At 45.5% G+C, this 22,828-nt stretch overlaps 1 protein-coding gene across 1 annotated transcript; it reads right to left on the bottom strand.

Annotated features, from left to right (window-relative positions):
- Positions 1 to 7,569: 7,569 nt before the first annotated feature.
- On the bottom strand, positions 7,570 to 22,821 carry LSM11 (LSM11, U7 small nuclear RNA associated). The gene is made up of 4 exons (XM_054841735.1): positions 22,318 to 22,821; positions 18,258 to 18,397; positions 17,413 to 17,496; positions 7,570 to 15,875 (listed from the first exon to the last, which is right to left on the bottom strand). The coding sequence occupies exons 1-4, from the start codon at positions 22,742 to 22,744 to the stop codon at positions 15,471 to 15,473; spliced, it is 1,056 nt and encodes a 351-aa protein (XP_054697710.1). The 5' UTR covers positions 22,745 to 22,821; the 3' UTR covers positions 7,570 to 15,470.
- Between the last annotated feature and the right edge of the window lie 7 nt (positions 22,822 to 22,828).

Genomic DNA, 22,828 nt, shown 5'->3' with positions numbered 1-22,828 from the left:
AAACTTGGCTCTTTCACGTGCCTCTCTACCCCCACCTCTGTTCACTCCTTGTCCCTTGCCCTTCCGGCCAGGGGACCACATCCTCCCAATGCCCACCGAGGCGTAAGAAGGAGAGGAAGAAGTGTTAATCTCCACCTTGAGCCTCCTAAAGCTGGCCTCCAGGCGGTTGTCCAGCCCATGTGGATGCATGTGAATCCCCCTACCTGGTGCCAAGACGTTCCCCATTTTTGTCTCATGTACGACTGTCATGGTGCCACTTTCCTTCTCCGTCACCTGGACTCCAGGTCCAGAACAGCGCTGGGGAGCAGAGAGAGGGATGCCGACCGCAGGCACTCGTACGTGATCTTTGTCCCATAGATGTTGTCTTTGGGCTGTAGAAAAGAGCCAAACCAGTTTCTTGTCACCTTCTGACTCCCTGCACTGGGACTCGCAGCACATGGGAAAGCCTTAAGTATCTGCAAACAAAAAAACCATTGGAAAAGTGTCGCTGGTGGCTCACACTGATGCCCACACTAACGGGCAGGTGCTCTGCCTGCACCGTGGGTCCAGCACAGTTGTGGCAGTGAGGGGCACCCGCCCGTGGCCCCCGTTCGAGGTCTTGGGCTGGCTGCAGGCAGGAGGCAAGACAGGATGACAGTTTTCAACTTAATTAAGAGACAAACTGCTTTGGCCAGATGAGCTGCCCCTGGTCTCCCCTCTTGCCAACAGCCAGAGTCTCTGCAGTGACGTTCCCACCGTCTGGAATGCCGTCCAGCTCCTGAACTCCAGCGGGGTTCGGTCCAGCGCACCGGCAGAGAGCGGGTCCGTCTCTGGCTTTAGGACTTGCAGCCTGACGAGAGAGACGAGGGTGCTGCAGGCAAAGCCAGCCGCGTAAAGCGAACAGACCTGGTGTGCACCGGAGCGCAACCTCGACGGCGGGCAGCTAAACGGCTGGAGCAGCTGCAAGCTGGCGAGAGGGAAACGGCCAAAGCTACGGCCGTGGGCCAAGCAACCCGCATCCCCTCTGCGGGAGCTCAGCAGCCTCTTCCCCCCACCCCAGGCAGCGCTGCACGTCGCATGGCTCCCTCCTCCCTGCGCTGCACAGCCCCGACTTGTTTGTTTGCCCCCACTCCAGGGACAGACTCACAGCAAGGGAAGGGGCCTGAGCAGCTCCTGATTTCCCACCTTTTCCTTCAAGAGAGGCGGGGTGGGCTCTCTCTTTGGGAGCTGGGACAGCAGCACGCCAGCCCATCGCAAGAACGGCCCCTGCCTGGCTCTCGCTCCCCAGCTCCTCCTTCCCTCACGCAGTGCCTGGCTCCGTCGCTGCAGGTAGGCTGCTTGTGTGAGCTGGTACCTTCATCTTGTACATCGCAAGTCCTTTGTCTTAATGGAGCAAAAAAGACATCACAGAACAGCATTTACATGCAAAACAATGTCATTTCTACCCAGTCAGCAGAAGCCTTGACGTAGTTTTAGCTATTAAAGTGCGCTGGCTGTTACATTACCAGGAGAAATTTTGCGCTGCAAAAAAACTTTTCAGGAGCTTCCTTTGAAGCCTTTACTGAGGTCAGGGGCTGCAGCCTCTTGCAACCTTTCTGTGTCAGCCTGCAGCACTTTTTGAAAGCCCTTACACTGGATATTGTGACAAACGCCAGCTCTTTGTTCATTAGTTTACACTTGGTAATAGATGTGAGGCCAGGGCAGAGGATGGCTCTCGGCAAATGATTCCCACTCTGTTGGAGACAGTACAATGCTTTTTTAAGGGGCTGTGTTTTTAATTAAAACAGCAAGCTGAGGAATGGGTGACTTCAGAGCATTTTGACCCAACGAGGAATGACAAGCACATGGCTGCTTTTAAAATTAATTAATTAATTCCCACTATCTTACCAGTATAAAACTGTCAGCACATGAGGAGGGCGGGCAAACCCCATGCAAAGCAGTTTTGTAAACTAGGCTTTGCACATGCAAGCATCACTGCTATACGGGCAACACCTCGAGAGCACGAGGCGAGCTGCAGGAGACCGGAGTTGACACCAATTCACACCCCGGGGCTGGTTTAGTGCAAGTTAAATCAATGCCCCATTTCAGCGCACCTTGACTCCACCACCCAGTTTCACTTCAACGTTCCAACATCACCTGCCGGGGCTCACAACGTCAATGTGAGAAGGCAGACAGGAGCACGCTCCCGGGGTGACACCCCCGCTCAGGGTGCCTGCGGGTGCGTGTTTGGATTGGCATATCCTGCACAATTACAGATATTTAATTTTTAAACATCTGGTTTACAAAACGCTGTGAACACAGGCAATTTGAGAACATAGCCAGTGCTTCTCACCAGATAACCCACTGTTCTGCTGATCGACGCATTCGGTAATTGTCTCACATACCACCCTAACATCTTGTTATGAAAAAAGCCCGTTCCATGTGAGACCCCTTCCCTGAGAGACAGTCCTCCAAAAGAGGACAAATAAAAGACATTTCTTGCTCTCAGATTTAAACACTTCCATTTTTATGGTGGCTGCAAGAGGGCAAGTTGAGGACTTGTCTCACACACCTACGTCTGCTGCAGCAGCCAGCTCAGCTGAAAACCTCCAGGAGCAGCTGGGCTGCGAGGGCTGCCAGCCCGGCTTTCAGATGTGCCTGTGCACATTTGGCAGAAGGTTTTTAACCAGGAAGCTCAAACCCCTGACCACGATCTAAACTGTAGGCCAGGAAGCACTGTCATCTCACACACAAACAGTTTTTCAAGTCTGCCAAAATACTAGTTCACCCAAAAGACAACTCCAAGTGACACTGGAAGAGTTTCTGTCAGAGTATCTGCCATCACGTGGCCTCTGGTAGCATCTGCACCAAAACCTTAACTTCCAAAAAGCGTTAGGACAGGGACATTCCCACTCCCAGCCACATTCACAAGCTGTTAGAGCAACTAGCAGGGGAGACATAAACATATTCCCTTCAGTGTTGTTTTCAACCTGTTAATCCCTGGGTTTGGCCCTGCCTTCCAGCAAAGCCCTTTTAGCAAGCGGGTCCTGCCAAGAGTCCTCACTTTCCTTCAGCTTCCTCCCACTGCTCTCCCTTCGGAGCCTCCAAGCAACTAAAAGTACATTTTCCTCCAGTCATTTCTTCCACCACTTTGACACCTTTGTGATGTTGCCTAACATCCGCCTGCATTTCCCCAAAAGAACCAGTAAAAAGCCCTTCTTCCTAGCAGAGAAGTGGAAGATCAGTAATTTTCTGCTTTTTTGGTCCAGCTCTTCCCGTGCTCGCAATACAGACCGCAGCTGACTCCGGCCTCTGCAGCCACAGCATCGTTCCGTGCTCTTTCCACCGAGCGCAGCGCAGTATCCTGTTTGCCATCCTTCCTGCTGCTCTCTGCCATTAGCACGGTACTAGCAGTTTTTCCACTCCGACTCCCACATCCTTTTCCTGATCAACACGTCGTACGATTGTTCCATTGACCACACTCTAATGGGAAAAAACAATTGTGCTTGAGCCTCATCCTGCAGCAGGACAGGACAGAAAGGGGCTGGTTTCCTTCTTCAAGCCTCTGCTGATGCATTTAGATTGCTCTGTCACAGCATCCGTATTCTCAAAGCATATTGCTTTATAGGATTTACTCCACTGCATCAGTTGCACATAAATGATACCTAAATGATACATAAATTGCCTACCTTGAGCCAATATGTGGCAACAAATTTTGGGCCAGTTCCTGCTATCACCTCCTGTTGTCAGCCCCTGGCAGCCTGGAGGTGAGGGCTCTTTCCCAGTGACTTCAGCCATGCGATCACACCAGGACGACTATTTTTATGGGAGAACTCGATCAGCCAGTTGAGGTGGAAGTGATGTTCTGCAGAGATCTAACACGTAACTATTCACGTGAGGGCTGCAGCACGCGGGGCCTGACCTAGGCACTACGAAGCAGCAGACGCAGTGTCCGATGAGCACCCAAACTCCTGGGCTTGAGCTAGGTAACAGCCCGCACGCACCCCACGCAACCACTCGGGATTTTTTGGCTCCTCCGCTCTCACCTCCGCCCCTTCCCAGAGACACGGGTGGATCTGAAGGACACAGAGTGAGGAGCACGGCCGCCCCCTACGCACCCCGCCATCAGGGAGAAGCCGGTGCAGCGCCCACCCCGACACCCGCACGGGCCCCTGCAGCCGGGCAGCTGGCTTTTTTGGGAAACCCGCTGCTTGCGGGAGCCGGAGCGCTGCCCGCCCGCTGCCCGCCGCGGGGTTTCCCTTCAACCTACCGCCACCTCGTGGGCAGCGAGAGCAGCGAGCACGGGGGGCCCCGGCAGCGCGAGCACGGGGGGCCCGGGGCGGCGGCAGCGTTTGGAGTTCCCCCCCCCGTTAGGGACAGGGAAGGGACGAGCAGGCAGGTGTTTGGGGACTGCAAGCGGGTCCGGTCCCGCAGCCCTCCACACCGCGCAGCTGAGGCCACCTCCAGCCCGTTTCATCATCCCTTGCTCCGGAGGGACCAGCAGCAGATCTTCTGCCCGTCAGAGCGGGCACGGGGCTGGGCAGAGTCCGCCCGGCACTTCCAGCGCTGCGCTGCCCGAACCTGAAGGAAGGATCTGGCCAAGACTCCCAGGTGAGGAAAGAGCAACCTGAAGGGCTGTAAAGCACAGGGGATTCTTTGAACAATATTTTTTGAGCATTTAGAGCCCATGGAAGAGACAAATCCAGACCCCTGAAAATTTCTCCACTCCTGTCCCAGAGAACAGGCCCCTGCACAGACCAGAGCGCAGCTCGACCCCTGCGCTGCCCATCCCTCCCCTCCCCAGGATGGGTTTCCCCAGATGGAGCACCGGGGCTGCCTCCTCCCTCCGTGCTGGCCCATCCGGACTGGCAGTTGCAGGAACATGGTCCACGGGGTTTGCAGCTGTGTCCCAGAGGAGTCCAGACCATCAACACTAAGCCTCTGGCAATTGCCACAGATCATTTTTACATATACAGGATGTAACTATTCACTCTCCCAAACGGCCCTTTAAAAAGGATCTGCATAAATAGCAACATCCCAGAGCGATTTCTTTACAGCTAGACTTGTGCGGTGCAAGATGTGGCCCAGCCTTACCTCTGCATCCAGCATCTCCCAAGCATGAGGCAGCAATGCTGCAGAGCTGCACTGGGCAGGTGACCTCGCCAGCAAAATCACCACAAGCAGCGGCTGCGGTTTGTCACGACACAACCAGCAGCTGGAGGGGAAGCAACAGCAGAGCTGGGTAACACTGAAACCGAGGTGCGCAAATTCAGCGCGATCCCAGACTCAAACACTTCAGCTGGTCAGAGACCAGTACAGGTGACCGGCACACAAAACAGATTTGAGAGCAATGCAGATGGCTATAATAAAATTACCTGGTTTTAAATTTGTCAGATACTGCAAAATGTGAAAGGAGAGGTGAGGAAGAGAAGTGCCAACACGCTGACAGGGGCAGGTGGAGCAAGATGCTCAAAGCAGCCATCAGGATCCAAACAATTACCTTCTGCTGAAAGCTGCCCACACTGCCCAGGGTCCTGAAGGAAATGAATCTTGTGAGGTGCAATTATCTTGCCAGAGCTTCACAAAAACTACACCTCTATTCAGCAGCACAGATCGGCATTATCAGATGATCCAATCCAGCTGGTGCTGTTACGTACTCTTCGGTTGGTATCCACTGTCCGTTAACTCAGAAACCTAATGATACCTATTTTAAATATCCAGACATTTGCTCAGATTTCAAGCAGGCTATGAGCATCACCCAGATTGACCCATAAACTGAACATGTGAATCAGCAACATACTTCTCTGTATTATTAAAACTTCATTTTTTACATACCCTTCATCAGTTGGATCATTTAAGGAGTCAAGGACTGCAAGGCTGTGGAAAACTAATAATCAAACCTAAGAAATTGTCCGTGTTATGGAAGATGACTGGACAGATTCACAAATGCCAAGATGAGAGAGATCTCCAAGGCTTATAAGAAACTGTGGGGAATAGGCTAGCTGTTTGGGATAATAAATCATTCACAGCAAGAAGATACAGCTTGACGTTGAGAAGAACTGTTCAGAGAATTCAGGTAGCATTTGACCAGGAGAAAAAACTGCCTCGGCATTGCTAGAAAAGATGTAACTTCTCACAGCTAGGGGGGATGTCTCCTCCCTCCAATTTTTCTTTTTAAAAATTTCAACTCTCTTCTGACAAAGCAACATCAGAAAGAGGAGGTGAAAGCTTTATAGAACTCTAGGAGAGCAGGTAAAATCACAACTGGAATTTGTGACTCTTCCTTACCACTCTAGCTATCATTTTTCCTTAATTTGAGCAATACTCTGGTTGGAAATGAGAGGAATATCTGCTAACGTACTCTCAGATGTATGCCGCTGCATGCAAAAGCCCCATACCACAAATCCCACGGAGCTACTGACAGAGCAGAGGGTTCTCCTGTATCACACCCAGGTCAGGAGCTCACCTGACCTCACTCACAGCACAGGAAACTGAAGTTTCTGGTTGAGGTGGCACCGCGTCTTAACGGGCCTTTCCACACTAGAAAAGTTACAGAGTTTGTATTTTAGTATTCACGAGCTGAAAACACAATGAGAAAAGCTCAGGTAAGGTTTTTCGTGGCTGTACAGAACTTGTTTCCCCAACAGCCTGGGAGTACAACTTGCCACTTAATCAACTGTTTTGACCCCAATTTAGGAAGGTACTTGAGCACAGGCTTACCCTTCAGCACTTGCATGAATAAGAAGGAAAAACTCCTGTCCTTTGCACTTGTAAATTAAATGGACAGATCTGCAATCCAAAAGAGCAAGTGTCTACTGCCATATCGCCTGTAAATCCTCTTGTAAGACATCAGGGAAACGTCAGACACGTGGAAGACAGGGCAGACTCCCAGTGTAAAACAACACTTTAAAATGCAAATGAAAGTCAATGGGTTGCAGACCTGTTCTGTGAATTCCCTGTGTGATCCTTCTCATTACATGCATCCTCACATTGCCACTCGTGGCTTTAAACTGCAGATTTTGCTCTCTTTAAACAGTTCCCAGGTTGCAATGGGAATTACTCCTTTCAGCAAACATCTGAATTCCAGAGCACAGGTATGTTACCACCTCCAGCAAGCTGCATCCATAGTTAGCATCTCTGATCCAAATACATCAGCATCATTTTCCATGGGAATAAAGAGGTTCCTGGAAGTCATGTTCCCCACTGGCTATGCACACGCTGGACCAGATGCTGGGATGCCTGCTCTGGACCTCCCCAATTCCTGGAAAACCATCTCCTGATGGCATGGTGGAACACCACACACTAAGGTAACAGACCTTGGAGTGGTCAGGCCAATAGTTCTTACATTCTTCAACATCAAGTTCGCTTTCCTTCTGCACCTCTAAAAGCCAGGTGTACTGATATTCTTATTTTGTAGATTAATACACTTTTGAACACACAGATGACTGTTTTGCCCCCACATCATGTGGCTGGACAGCAGTGCTAGCATTCCAACCTGGTCATCTCCACATCTAGGCATCTGTCCTAACCGCTGCAGTAGCAGCTTCATCACCAACACAACCATATTGACAGAGCACAAAAAAAACCCCCATGCTTTGAAGCAAACTGTTACATGGATATATTTATTGCATTGCAGTCTTAGCAATTTTAAATATAAATATTTATATCTGGGAAAGCAGAATATTGCAAATTCAGTATTATTCCATATGTTCATAGCAGTATCAGCTTCCTAAGAAACAAAATATTTAGGAAGACAGAGAAGGAATTACAAACAAGTTACACTCTCATTTATCACCATTTGACCAAAACATGGTATTGCAGCTGTGGTACAGATATTGAAGTCACCAAATCTGATCTTCAAGACATAAGTAATTTCAAGACTGAAGTGCATCATTGTACCTGATATCCTGCACATTTTTGTGCAGAGACATAAGGCTAACAGTCAAGTGCCTGAAGAGGGCAGATAATCTATGTGTCTGTGTTACCTGACATATTATAGTTTTAATAACAATACTTAGCACTTGTGTAGCACTCACCGCTTCCCCAAATCCCTGTGAGACAGGCAAGGATTGCTCTTAGATCATGTTACGGCTGCGGAGCATAAGGGAGAGGGAGGGAAGTGACTTGCCAAGGCCATTTACGTGGCAGTAGAGAGACCAGAATTTGTCAGCACCTGCCTCCCAACCCCACGTCAGTCTGGGAGGTCACACTGCTCCTCTGTGGTCCATTAGGGAAGTTTTATAGATGACTAATTGGTTAACAAGTCCCAATCCATGCAACTACAGTGGATGCATGCACCATTTGAAAAGAGGTCAACACAACTGCTCCCCTCGTAACGCCCACTTTAGTTTTAAAGACACCCAGCACTTCTGTCATTTTCTCATCTCAGAATATCTGTCACACGGAAGACACAATGACACAGCTACACTTTGCTCTGAAGCATTGGAAATCAGAAGCAATCGCTATAGGAGCAGGAGCAGCTTTCATTTCTTTCCTGAGGGAGAGCACTGATCTTTTGAGAGGAAAAAAGGATGGATATGTTTTTACACAAACTGATCAAACTACTTTTCATTCTAAATGAATACAAGACTGACTGAAAGTCTCAGGTGTACTAATTTTCTTCAGCTAAGTCATCCAAGTGTACACTATGAAGCTAGCAGCTAATAAAATAGTTACCCAGGAACATCAGAAGGCGTTTTCCTTCCCTGACAGGCCTTCACTTCTACCAGCTAAGAGCAAGAGCACTTACAGTGACATCTAAAAGGACTTGTAAACATCATGAGACAAGCCATCTCTGATATTCCTCCAGTAAAGTAGTCCCTTCCCCTGCACCCCCAGGAAGCTAACGAGGATAACCAAGCCTCCCAGCATCCCTGCCTCAAAGGGAGAAATTTGCTTGCTTGTTTTTACTCCCACTGGGTTTCCTCTGCAAAATTTTAGAGGCAGGATCAAACGTGTCAGTTATTGGGGATGGAGTGTGGCAGAGACTCCTGGGGCACAGTTCACGCACTGGGAAACGCTCACGACGTAACGGAGGCTGCACTCGAGAACTGCCTCCACGTACCCCCCGTTCACCTATACAGCACAACTGCCCAATGCTGGCCAAATTACACCAAAGTGTACAAGCTAGAAAACGACCTCCTGTTTCAAGGGATCATCACCAAGTAAAGTAATTCCTCTCTCCTCCTTTTTCTCTGCCTGCTTTCCCACTTCAGCATGCCACGAAAGCCCATAGTTGGGAAAACGTACAGAGAGGTACGTGTTAGACTTACAGTAGATTACGCGCATTTTTTTTTTCCATCAAGAAGAGTCTTCATCAAGTGCACTGATCCTGCAGTGCCCACCTGGAGAAGGACCATCAGACTGCCTTGCCTATCTTTTCCCAAGTGGCTTCATTTTTTTTCTGCCCAGACTGCTAATGGGTAAAAAAAAATGGCAGCAAAGGATGCTACTAAATAGCAAGGTTTTTCTCCACAACATTTCTACCACGTAACAATCGATGCTTTTTCCTGCTGATACACTGGTGACAACTGACAGAAAAAGCTGTGATTTTTAAAAAATTGTTTTTTCTTTCCCAGCAAATTTTAACTGCTTTACTTACATCCAGCTGTTGCTAATTTCATCTTAGGTTATAAGTCAGAGTAGAAGAAAAGACATGTAATCTCCTGAAAATGGGTGTTTCCTTTTAGCGACAGTGGCTCTTAAAAGCACCTTTTAGATATGAAATGAACATTACCAGCTACATGAACAGTGCAGTACTTTTAAAAAAAACAGCTGTAATAATATTTACCTGAAGGTGAGAGACAGGCAGTGCTGGAAAAAAAGTCTGACCAAGTTAAAGTTTCTAAATGAAAACTTGAGTGCATTCTTACCTTTTAGTCCAAGTATACCCTACAAGGGTATTAATATTTTTGATAAGTCAAAAAACAAAGCTCAGCTTGGACTCTACCCTCCTTTGCTAGGCTTCTAGCTCATTAGCCAGAAGGATATCACTAAGATTTTTAGGTCTCTCTGCTTGAGTTCCTACTGTAAGTGGCTGTCCCTATCTTCTTCTGTCCACCTAGTCAGATCTCACCACTACATACACCACAATGTCTTCTACAAGATAACACGGGACAGCGCATCGCAAACCCTTGTATTTGTCATCTTCTTCTGGGTGAGGATAATAATGCCAAGAAAACTTTGCATGGAGCGAACGCTGTAGACGTTAGGACTGTAGACTGGAGTTGATTCTCTAGAAACTCCCATTGTAAAGTTAGACTGTAGATTTTCAAGTCTGCAAACTGAGCCGTGCCCCTTTCAGCTCTGGTTTTTGTGCATGCTTAATTGACTTTCAGTTTCGGCCTGTTCAGGCCCACCTACCATCAAGGCTGCAAACTGGGAGAATAAGCTTTGAAATTACTATTTCACTCTAGTAAGATCACCTTCCTTCACTAGAAGGGAAGTATTTCTTTATCATCTCTTCTTCCGATTGTGGCTTCGTACATTTCCATTTGTGCATCTTGATACTATCCTTAGTAATAGATAATTTTGGTTTGCAGTACCTCAATTACAATAAGAACTCCACAAATTCTGTAATACCTTAGTTTTTCAATATAATTTCTAGGAAGTGTTAGCCTTTCATAATGTTATAGTAAAGACTGTCTTAGGATTGCTACAGTACAAACTTCAAATTGTTAAGCCAATGTCAAGAAGCGAAAAGCACAAACCGAAATGGTTCTGGACCACAGAAGACGCATACTTTAGCATTCTTGTTTTACACTTTGCAATGCAGGCAGGAGAGAAAACATCTTCATATCAATTCGCAGTATTTTGCAGCTATGCTTTGAGGCAGACACCAACATAACACTCAACTGCTTCCCAGGAAAGAGCTTGCTTGGCTGAAGGAATCACTGCATCACTGCTACTGCTGCTGCATTGCCTCTGAAAGGGTGTAGTGTTGTGCCTTCCAATTTTATCCAGTTACAGAGCTTTCAGTTTAAGATGGTGGTTATAATTCTGATCTGTTTAATCAAAGACAGGAAGTTTACCTGGAGACAGTGAGTCACAGGTGCAAGTAGGTGACTGCAAACTAGGAAAAGCTAGCGCTGTGGGAAGGAAAATAAGTGGAAAAAAAAATTAAAAAAAAAATCAGTTTACTCCAACCAATCCAAGATAAATAATTCTTCTGACCAAACAATTCCAAAAGTCTGCAGAGAATAGTATGAAAATCAAGAATAGCCAAAGGCTATCTGGATGCAAGACTAGACAGGGTAACATTCCATAGGGAGAGAGAAATAACAGTGGGCAGTCAAGCCTACTGCTGAGAGACCTTGTCCTGCTTCCAAATGATACAGAAGGGAAAGCTGCATCAGAAACAACCAATTCAGACACTGAAGGACAAGAAGCAGATGGCAAACAGTACTCACTGACTATTTCAGTAATCACCTGGTGAGGACATGCTAAGCACCTGTCTCTAGATCAGAAAAAAAACCCAACAAAACCCAACAAACTTTCAGGCAATTAACAAGCTGGACCAATTGGTTGAGAGAAGGAACTAAACTCACATTTTCTACAAGGTCTTTTTTTTTTCCCCCCGTATCTATTCTACCACCAAAGCCCTATTTACGAAGTTCCTCCTGCATCCCCACAGCATAGCAAGGGTTTATGCTGTGGTTCCATGAAAACCCCGCTCAGACTATCAGCAAAGGTCTCTAGAATTCTATCACCGTACAAGCAAAACTGCCGCTCTTAAAGTAACCATGAGACTTGGCTCCCTACTGAACTGTGTTGGCAATGAAAATATATACGACATCGTGAAATATATCTGTGACATCACATTCCAAGACTATTGCATTACATCGTTTCTGCAGCTGGCATCATAACATTTCACAACTTCCACATTTGCCTGCTGTTTTAGAAATTATTCTAAAAAATTCTCAAATTATCACAACACTTCTTCGAAGGTAGTTCAGAAAACTTTGCTCCTTGCAGTAATTTGGTACCTCACAGTAAACACGCTTCAGGACTCACTGCTGAGCATCAGGCTGGACAATGTCCTAGAAATACTGGACAGACTGCAACCAGGACGTGGATCCTTTCCAGAGAGTTCTTTATATTTGGCTCAAAGCTTTTTCAGTCTCACATAGCGCTCTGTTTCTTAAGACTGCCTCCTGCTCCTATTCTTCATTCTTTAGCATAATGACTTCTATGTTTATGTTCACACCATCTTTGTGACACAGCAGCAAGAGGAACGGCTAAGAGCAGATAGCTTTTGGAACAAAGAACCTGTATCTTATACTGAGTTTGGAAAAGGGGAAAAAATGGAAATAAATAACCAGAAATAATTAAAAAAAACCAAAAGCTGATTTGTTTCCAAGGGTTGTTTTCTTTTTTTTTTCCCCAACAGATTTACATGAATACTTAAGTGAGGTAGAAGACTTCATTTCAGAACATCACATTTGATTTTATTTAAAGAGCAACTTTATCTGAAGTATTAAACATGCAAGTGACAACACACATACAGGATCACTGTATCACAAATGCTATGCTTCAAAGAGACAAAATTCATAAAATAGCATTTTGATAATGGCCTTTAAAAAGATACAATGTTAGAAAAAGGGAAAAGGAAGACGCTTTGGAAGATCTGAAGTTGTAGAAGAGGCTGTATTTAGGAAGCAGCTTGGTAATAATGAGAGGAGTGGATAGGGAAGTAGGAAACAGAGGAAGAACCACTAAATAAACCATTAAATCTAAATTGGAAGAGAGAATTTTAACCAACTTCACAGGTGAGACAACAATGAGAATAGAGGAGGAACAGTTTAATAATGAGGTAGAGCAAAAAAAAGTGGACAAACTGTATAGTTCTTAACCAGGTTTGTTGACTGAGGTGATAATTTTGGAAGAACAGGTCAGTGATGATATAAAAAAATCAAGGCACAAACTCAAGTCTAAGCACCAGCATTTTTCATAAAATTTAAAAAAAGAAACTTGTAGATGTGAAGCAACAAACACCTGCAAGGTTTCAGAGAAAAACTTCTGATAAAAGAAAACACTGAGACTTCTAGTAGCAACTGAGAACTTGGTGAAGTGTCGACTGACCAGGAAAGAGGGCAGTACAGCCACGAGAACATTCATGGTAGTTGTATATTATTTAATACACGAGGCAGTATAAACGAGGCAGACAAAGAGAATTAAGAATATGAGGTAAAGAAAAGCAAGAATTCAATTAGATGTCATAGTAAATAGGCCTGAGTGGAGATTTGATACCCTTTGGTCAAGTATGAAGGAAAGAGGAGAGGTGTCAAAACCAGCAGCGTTTGGCACGAATGGAAGAGGCAGACAGTCATCCCAAGCAACAGAAATAAAAACAAACTCGTCAGAAAGCAGAGGAGAAAAAATAACTTGCAGTAAAAGCTGCTGAGAAGCCAAAGGCAGAAATAAGCCCCTTGTTTCTAGCTTCACATGTTTTTAGTCATTTGTGAGAGTCTGATCAGCTGGCAACCACATAGAAAGCCAACCAGGAAAGGTTCAGAAAGCCAGGACAACTAGGGTTGAATACAAGAACAATCTTCCTAAACCAGAGCTTAGAACATTCTGAGGAGACAAAGTACTGACAGGAGAAGGTGGGGGGAAGAACTGCAGACCACATGAACACAAACGAGAACAACACAAAAGGAGATGAAAAAGGGAAACAAGAACCTTCAAAAGAAGAATCTTTTCAGTGCCTAGTCTCAGTTCATAGTAGGAAGGGATTACAGCAATAAAATGCTATGTATAATAAGAAACTGCAGATATTCTTTTTTTTTTTGTCCTTTTTTTCCCCACTCTTGATGAAACTGATTTGCGTCAACAGTACTTTTACTCTGAGGCAGTTCTGTCCCAGCCTGAACTTGGGCTTGCAGCTCAGTGGCTGAGCAGATCAGCCATCCAAGCCCCATGTCATCTGAAATGCTGACATAAAAGTTTCAGGCTCGCCCAGAGGCATACAGCTACTTTGTGTGTCCAGGAACTCCTGCTAAATGAGTTCTGTAATTCACCCAAGCACCAGACATACCCCTAATGACAAGCAAGCAGTAGGCTGCGTTTGCAGCAACAGAAATATATGGCATTGAGCGTACAGTCACTCAGTCTGAGGACTAATGACCTTAATATGCAATACAAGACCTGATATAAAGCACCAAAAAGTTGTTCCACCCATTGTCAGATCTAACCATTACACTGGCAATTTCCCAATTTCATCTTAAACACACGGAGCTGCTGCAAAGCAAAAGGTAGTTCAGATGGATACAGGAAAAGCAGTGTGAAATCTAGTGTCCTTTGACAACCAGGGGAACAGACTAGGTAATGTAACAGCTTCATTTACCCTCAAAGTTCTGCATGTAGCTCTTGGAAAACAGTTTATACCTGCAGAAGCCTGGCCTGATCTACAGTAGCTTAAGGACCTTGCTAAAATAAAACACTGATGAGCCAAGTTTGACCTTATACTTTAGGCACAGCTCCAAAGCTCAGTTCAACTGGAATTAGATGATGCATCATTCATATGGATAGGAAAGACCCATGAAGATTTCTGCTCCATGAGAACTGCTGGAGACACAGCACCTCTAGTTTCAATAGAGGGAACTTGAAAGGCGCTTAGATACAGTACGATTGTGCTCAGCACAAATGCTTAAATCCGAGAAGAAAAACTACATCTTTGCAAACTTCACTATTACACTAAATAGCGAATGGGTGAAATATAAAAGTACAATTTTCCATCTGTATCCACAACATTCACAGATAAACTCCAAATACGGAGGTCCCTGGATTAGCTACATTAGCTGCTTGCTGGTGACACAGGGCTAAAGCACAGCATTACATATAGAAGCCTAAGCTTTGATATTGAAACCAAATTAAAGTCCTGCCATCATTCACAGAAAAAGAGCAGTTTTCAATTGAGAGCTTTTTTATCACGCAGGGCACTACAGAACTAACTATGAAGAACAGGCTAATTGCCATCAGTAGTATGTCACTCCACCTTTCTATAGACGATCTCAAAATGACGGTCAGAATTATGTCTGGAAAAGAAGACATCCATGTAACAACAGCAGGTAAACCATTGGTTTCATTAGCAATCTTCTCTTGAGACTGCTCAGAGCATGTGAAATAGCATTTGTGACTCATTTCAGGTAGAGATCTAATCTTAAGCTCCTTAAATGTTTGCCACAATTAGCTCCTATAACTGAGCACACCAAAATTCTCTTCCAATCCTCTCCATTTAGCTTCTTTTTAAGGAGCAGTGGGACCTGTGCTTACCTTCCTCACCTCACAGAAACAACTGTGCTGCTAACCTTGTCCTGAGACCCCAAACAGAGATCTAAGGAGCTGCTTTGGCATCAAGCTCAGGATGCTCCAGTTAGAATTATTTCCCCTACCTTCTTATGGCAATGGGAAACTAGTCACAGTACCATGATAATGAGAATACTAAATAGCAATGAGAGCTGCAGCGGCAATTCATGCTACCAAATAAATACACTGACAAAGGCTCAGCCAAGTCAATGTGCTAAATGGACAAGCAAGACATTCTCTCCTCGAATAAAAATCTGGTTTATGTGACGTGTGAACACCTGTTGATAATCCACTTTGGGCCGCCTTTTTCTCCGTGACTGGCTTCTTGCACGGGTACCACCAGCACTGGCACCCTCTGTGTGGGCAGTCCTGCTACCCACATCAGCTTCACCTCTGGCAGCCAGATGCAAACTGTCACCTGGCATCTTCTTTTCTGCAGCTCTGCCCAAGCGCTTCTGCCTCTCGCGCTCATCTTCTGCTCTCCCTCGTCCTGATCCAACTTTCAATCCCAGCGTCTGAAAGTCATTTGTCAGGGCTAGCTCCTCTGAGACAGTCTTTGAGTCAGCTCCCTTCTTTACTGAGGACTCCTGCAGTTTGAGCCTGTCAAACAGCTGGAAAAGAACATTTGTGTATATGACCACAGTCATAAAACAAGCGAGGCCGTTTGTTTAGCATTTCTACATGGTATTTGCATATACGATCCCAAATCAGAGCTCACAATACACAATTAGTAAAGAATCTTTACCAGCAATAAAGACTATGTTTTCTTGCCAAAGTCAAACAATAAGGTGAATGGATCTCTTGCACATGCATGAGTGTCTTTATGTGAGCACTGAGGAATTTAATTTGGGGAGCAATACCAATGTGCAGTAGCATTTAACTTTGGTCAGGAACAACAGAAAGCTACTAAGTTCTTGCATTAGCTCACTTGCCACAACACTCCTGTAATGTTGTCAGATAGTATCAGACAGATTTCCATCCTTGTGTCCTCAGGCAGGACATGAATCCCTAAGATAAGGGGCCTCAGTACGACAAGAGCGTATGCTGAAAAAAGAGATGGATCTTTTGTGCTCCCCAAAACAAACTAAAAGAGGCCATGTGAGTATTCTGGGAGGTGAGCAGACCAAAACAACAGAAAAATAATAAAAGCTACAGCAGCAGATCCAAAGCACTGTGTGAACTCATTAAAGCATACATGGTGCTGAGACTGGAAAAGAAACTGCTTTTACTCTGGCAGCAGGCAAGCTTTTATGAAATACTGACAAATGAAAAGGATTATCAGTTAGCCTGTCTCTTCCCAGCAACAGGATGGAAAGCCAATCCCTGTGAGAGTGGGCTAAAGGAACAATGACAACTTGATTATTTGTAACTAATCCTTAAAAAAGGAAAGGTGGGATCTATCAGAAAATAGATTTAAATGGCTGGAATTTGAAACCAAATGCCTCACAATGAAAGTGTTTAAAAGTTTTTGTGGTGCTTCTCTGATGTTCAAAAGGCCCAAAGCTATGCCATTCCACAGGCACAGCTCTGTCACTTTTTTTCCCTTCATTGTTCAGAAGTTCATCTATCATCTCTTCAGTTCTCAACTTCGTAAACATCTTTTTTTTTTCAGCTGGATCCTAGAGAGCATCTTGCTTTGGAGCAACACGCAGAATCTTGGGCTTCACCTAGACTAGAAGTTCAAGTGACCAAACAGACAAACTGTGTCGTTGGCTGGAGACAAAGACTGTTGCTCCACGAACATTAGTATCAGAGTTATGCACTGCCAAGTCACCTGGCAGGACAAATGTGGACCAGAGTCATGGGTGCAAAAAATGCACAGAACAAATAAATCAAAACCCACACAGCAAGTTTACAGAAGGTCAGCACACTGCACTAAGCAGTGGCAGCAACTGTGATGTGGTATTAGGAACTCTAAAGTGGAACTTTAAGTTCAGTGTAACACTGAACTACGGCCAAAGTACTTTCAAAAAGGTCAGAAAACTGTTCCCCTCCCCCTAGTTCAAGTCATTTTAGAGTCATCTGTAATAAAAGGAAGTAAAATATTTCAAATGTAAATATAGCGTTCCAATCAATTCTCCCCTTTTACTACTTTAAAAAAGGAGATTAAAAAAAAAAGAAAAAAGCAAACTGGAGATGGTTAGCTACCCGGGTTAGTGTGAGCTGAGGTTCTGCGTAGAAAGCTTTGCCCATTACTGGTTTCCTGTACGTCTCATCCACGTCTGTCAGGGCCTAGGAGAAGACAAAAAAACCAAAAAGGTCAAAATTACAAGAAAACTTAAAGAAGCTTTGGACCAGCTTTGTGTCATAGCATTATGAAATTATGTTCTATCTGAGAGAAAATCCATCCTAGGAACAAGCTGTGCTTTGGAGCTGGTTTCTTAATCACCTAAGTTGTACTGAGGTATAAAAGCAACAGCAAAGCCTAGCATCCATTCTGCATTACTTTGTGAGCCTTGCCTGCAAAATCTGTCATCCCCCCCCCCCCCCCGCCATTTCCAAACTTTTCACAGCTCCAGGCTCACAAATACTTAATAGCTGCTTTTCCATCCACTGTCTTTAAGAACTCTATGAGACAGAACACAGGGAAAAGCTTTTGTCACTGACATCCCAATTACATGTTAGTGAAAGAAAACAGAAGTGGCCACCACTACAAGAAGACTGGGTTTTGCAGAGAAAGCTTTGGAAGCTTCAGATATTCCTCATATTCCACCTTCCCAGGATCTTACACAAAATCTTTGAAGATGTTGGGAACTCTTTAAAGCTTCTCTCTCACCTAAAACCTCTCTAAGATGGCCAGGGACTACTCAGATGTATCAATCCAACACCAAGTACCACTTACGTCTGAAACCCAGCACTCTGTGCCAGAGCAAATTAGCTTTATGAACCATAATATCGCATTAATCTTCTCAAAATGTAGTTTGCTTAAACCTGTCGCCAATTTCAAGTTTTCAACATAACGCTTATAAATCAAGGGCTGGAACAGTAATTACCATATTCCAGAACTTGTCAAATGCAACCAAAAACCCTGTGCAGACTCCACGAAGCCCTTTGAAAGTGCGGATATGGACATTGATTTTCACACCATCTCGGACACAGCGATGAAGTTCCCCCAGTGGGCTGCCTTCATGGACTGAAACAGAAAGAGAACATCACCGGTCTGCAACAACATATTATAATCTACTCCATGTAGAATTATGGCAGATCTTGGTACACCACTTGTCTTCACAGCAAAGGAAATGAGAAGCCCCAGAGCACTGTAACACACTGTGGTTGTAGTTACTACACCACTAAAACTCTTCTTACAGCAGGGACAGCAAAGACTAAAAAACATGAAGGTTTCACTTTACATAACCTGCAGCCAAATCAGCCTTAGCTGAAAATCTTCTTGCTACATTTCAAAAACATTCTAAGTAATGCTAATCTTAAATAAAAGCGGTTCAGAGGGAACAGAAAGCTCACAGAGACAGAGAGTTTGGCCAAAAAGACAAATACCTAGTTAAGGCTACCTCAGATTAGTCACAATCTGTTAATAGAATATTGTATCAGATGTGTTCCTTTTCTTTACAGGGAGATTTCTGAAACAATGAATGACTCCAAGTTCTTCAATTAACTGGATCCATTTGAACTGATGAAAATGTATTGTTTCAGTTAAACTTTCAGCAGCCAGATGAACATCCTTCAAAGATGTACAAGTCTTTGGCAAAGAAATAGAATGACGATAAGCAGCAGTGAAAACCATGCTAAACCACAGAACAATAATGCTTTTAGTCAGGCAAGACCAAAGGAATTCAGTAAAACATACAGCTTACCTGGTACACACAAGCCTTATCTGCACACTAGAAATCTTTGCAAGTGTAAATTACCTAGAGGGGTAGATATTATTTACTTTACAGCTTCCACCCACACCATGGTGAAGCTATTCCTGTGATAAATTACAGCTACTTGTTTGCTTGAGCAAACACAGCCCCAGGATTGCTGTACAATTCCTACCAAGAGTCAGGGAAAACTACTGGTCTAAAATCTCACACATTTCTTCATGTTAATAAAATATCTGAGTCGGAGATGATCTCTTGTCTTGTGCTTCAGGGATTATATATTCAAGGTTTGATTTGCACATTAGAAAATGCATCCTGTGAGTGTAAAATGTTACCGTATGACAGCTGATCTGCAGTATTTGGCTGCATGGTTATTCTTAGCCACGGCAGGGAAATCTAAAGCAGGTTCCTCTGAATTAACCTAATCACATTTATTTTTTGAGATTCAACGTCTTCTTGCCAGCCCTCTCCAGCTGCATAGCTGGAGAAAATTGTGTTCACACAGAGCATAAGCTGTCTCAGTACCTCCCAGCTTTGCTTATGGGGGCTGTTTCGTGAATCTCTGTGTTTCCTTCAGCCAAACTGATGACGAACTTATGTTCTGAATTCACAGGTCCATCACAGGAACCACAGATGACATCATTACTACATCAGATTGATACTTTTAATCAGACAATGGTATTTTTTCTAACCAACCCTGAGAATTTACAGGATCATTTTAGATTTAGGGTTTTTTTTTTTAGATTCCAATGTTCCCTTTACATAGGAACTTTATCAACAACTTCTTACAAAAATCCAAGTACAGTCTCTATTTCCACCTATGCCTTTCCTTGCCGGCACCCCATTAGGCCTGGTGGAAAACACCATTTTACAGCTCTACCAGATCTAGATAATACACGCTCTTCCCACTTTTCCTTGCTGTGTAAGGTTCCGGCTTTGCCAGGGCAAACCTGATCAAAAGGGCAGAACACATCATCCAAAAACCTTTCAACAATCTGACAGCCACTTCTCGGAAAAAATAAACCAGCAATGCAAGGAATTTATTTTTGCAACATCTCTCTCCTGCAAACATCAAAGCCCGTAATGACCAGGCTCTGCATGCAGCTAGATTTGCCTGTGGCTTTTGATGCTGTTAAGTACCAGTATTAACAATTTTTCAATCCATACAGAAAAGAGTTACCCACTGCGTTTCGTACTCAAAATCCAATCCCTATTTGTATAAAATAAGCACACACCAGGATTCTGGAGAATGACTAGAAAACTGCTGTAAGGTAGAGGGCAAGTACCCCAGAAGGGAGAAAATAAAGATCCAAACTCTGGTTAAGTTCAAGTCTTTGTCCTCAGGGTAGACTTTATTAAGAGGCAACATTAAAAAAAACAAAGAGCAAAGCAAGTCAGAGCAGTTGAAATAATTCAGAACACTAACAAATGCCTTTCTAACTGCTCTGTGGTAACCGCTTGCACATGAGTTCTCTGCCCCTTGGTAAATGCTACGTAATTAGAAATAGCTTCTCCTGAACTGATCCAAACCAGCTACTGCTAAAGTAGCTTCCTTCTTACTTTTATGGCTACATCTGAAATCGTCCGTCATGACAGGCAAAATTTTAGCTCCATTTTACATTTCTGACCCACTGAATTTAACGAACACATCATACCTTGTCATGGCTACCTGGGAGCACAGCATCACAACTGCGGGATGCAGCAAACCACGTATCACCATCACCGTTACTTTCAGAGGCAGCTACCGCCTTAGAATCCAAGCCTCAAACGCTGGCCCACCTGCGGTGCAGACAGGCCCCCTACTTAAAGGGAAAGCACACAATTTTGGCTATAAATTATTCTTAAAACTCTCCAGGCTGCTGAATAGCACTTTCTGTGTCAGTTGTGCCAGTCTTCTTCAAAGCCCATGCTGTCTAGCCTTAGATGTGTGGATATTAAGTACGTGCTCCTAATGGGAGCATGTAACTTATTTGCTAGACCACCACTCAAGTTAATTTTTACAGAGCTTTTTTTCTTTCAATTTCCATCACAGTAATCCAAATACAGATACTTTACATTAAGAACCTAAATAAAAATTTAAGGTAAATTCTTTTGGAAATCCTATACCAACAGCATTTGTGCAGAATGCTAAGTTGACATGATATTTCGAATTATGCAGCACCTACGGCAACAAACACATTATGTTTTGGTGTCTAAGCAAGAAAAAAGTTCTGCTTTGAGCATTCCGAACTGAACATTTTGGGCTTTGCCTTTTTATAAAAAAAACCAAAACAGTAAGGTGATGCCGGTGATTAGAAGAGATACTTTGATTCCAATAAACACCCAGGATTTTTAATTAAGTGCACTAAAATGACATCTCGTTTGACAGCAATGGTATTTGGTTCTCGCTGTAGGTGCACAAGTTGTACCCTTTAAGGTTTAGGGGTTATTACCCTGATTGCATACATAAATTTAGACAAGAAACTTGTATCATCATCACAGATACATCATACAGCAACATCACCGCTGCCTCCCACCTCAATCTCCTGTTCTGTCATCATGTTACTAGAAAAGCCAGTGTTGTACTTAAGCCCCCAGGATGTACAGTTAGTAATCAAGATATAGCAGCGTGTTATAGACTCAAGCCGTGGTTATGACTTAACTACAAGCTGCCCAGGCTCAAAACTGATTTCTTGTTTTAAAATAGTACTTTTGAAAGCACAGCAGTTTCCTCGTGATGTTTTCATTAAAATCAAAAGGATGAACGTAATTAGCCAAATAATAGAGGCAGGTGTCACCATAACAAAATCGGTGTAATCTCTGAGTCAGTAGTTCTGTGAAACGCACCGTTCCTCATTTCTGCACACAATTTCCCTAGCCTTTCACCTATCATGCAAGTACCATTTGCCACCCAAACTCCATCATTTGCCCCCGTGACCCACCCACACCCCGCTGTCACCCAACCACTTCCTCCAGCCGCCGCTCTCTTCAAACCTCCAAACTCCCCCAAACTCCATCCCAACTCCACGCCTCGGGCCACACCGGAGCCCGGCCCGCACCCCTCAGCTTCACCTCAGCCCCACCACGGGCCCAGTCCACACCCTCCGCCACCTCCCTGCCCCAGGCTGCCTTCTCAGCCCCTTCCCCACCCCTGCACCCCTCAACCTGCCGCCTCACCCCACCTGCCGCCCCGGGCTTCCCCTCAGCCCCCGCGGGGCCGCGCTCCCTCAGGCCCCCCGCCTGCCCGCGCCCTTACGGGGCATCCTGGTGAGGACGTTGCGCGGCGCCCGCCGGCGCCGGGCCGCCGCACCGCCCTCGGCCGCCTCCTGCTCGGGGCCCGCGTTAACCATGAGGCTGCGGAGACGTTGGATGCGCTCGGGGTCGGCGGCGGGCGGGCCGCGGCGGCCGGTGCGGGCGGCGGCCGGGCCGCGGCGGGAAGGAGCGGCGCGACGGCCGCGCGGGCGGAGCAGGCCGCGCTGGAAGCTCTCGTACTCGGCGAGGTTGTTGAAGCAGGGCGCGGCGGGGAAGGGCAGCGGCGTGCTGGCCGAGTACAGCGCCAGCAGCGGGTCGAAGCGGCTGGAGCTCACGTCCAGGCGGCTGGGGCTGGGGGAGCGCTCGACTCCGGGCCGGCGGCGGGGGCGCCGCTGCTCCGCGCCTCCCGCAGCCCCCTCGTCCTCCTCCATGCCGGGCTGCGGGCAGCGGCCCAGCCCGCCGCCACTAGGAGCCGCTACCGCGCCGGCCGGCGGACCCCGCGGGCACAGAGGCCG

This window comes from Grus americana, chromosome 14 (assembly GCF_028858705.1).
Source record: "Grus americana isolate bGruAme1 chromosome 14, bGruAme1.mat, whole genome shotgun sequence".
NCBI lineage: Eukaryota > Metazoa > Chordata > Aves > Gruiformes > Gruidae > Grus > Grus americana.
The sequence above is the reverse complement of the archived record's forward strand: the minus strand, read 5'-3'. Positions and strand labels throughout refer to the sequence as shown.

Excerpts from the sequence above, each read along its gene's own strand:
- LSM11 (XM_054841735.1), bottom strand. The coding sequence starts at position 22,744 with ATGGAGGAGGACGAGGGGGCTGCGGGAGGCGCGGAGCAGCGGCGCCCC. Across the intron at positions 18,398-22,317 it reads CGTCCTCACCAGGATGCCCC|TCCATGAAGGCAGCCCACTG; the intron begins GTAAGGGCGCGG and ends TTTCTGTTTCAG. Across the intron at positions 15,876-17,412 it reads CTCAGCTCACACTAACCCGG|CTGTTTGACAGGCTCAAACT; the intron begins GTAGCTAACCAT and ends GTTCTTTTCCAG.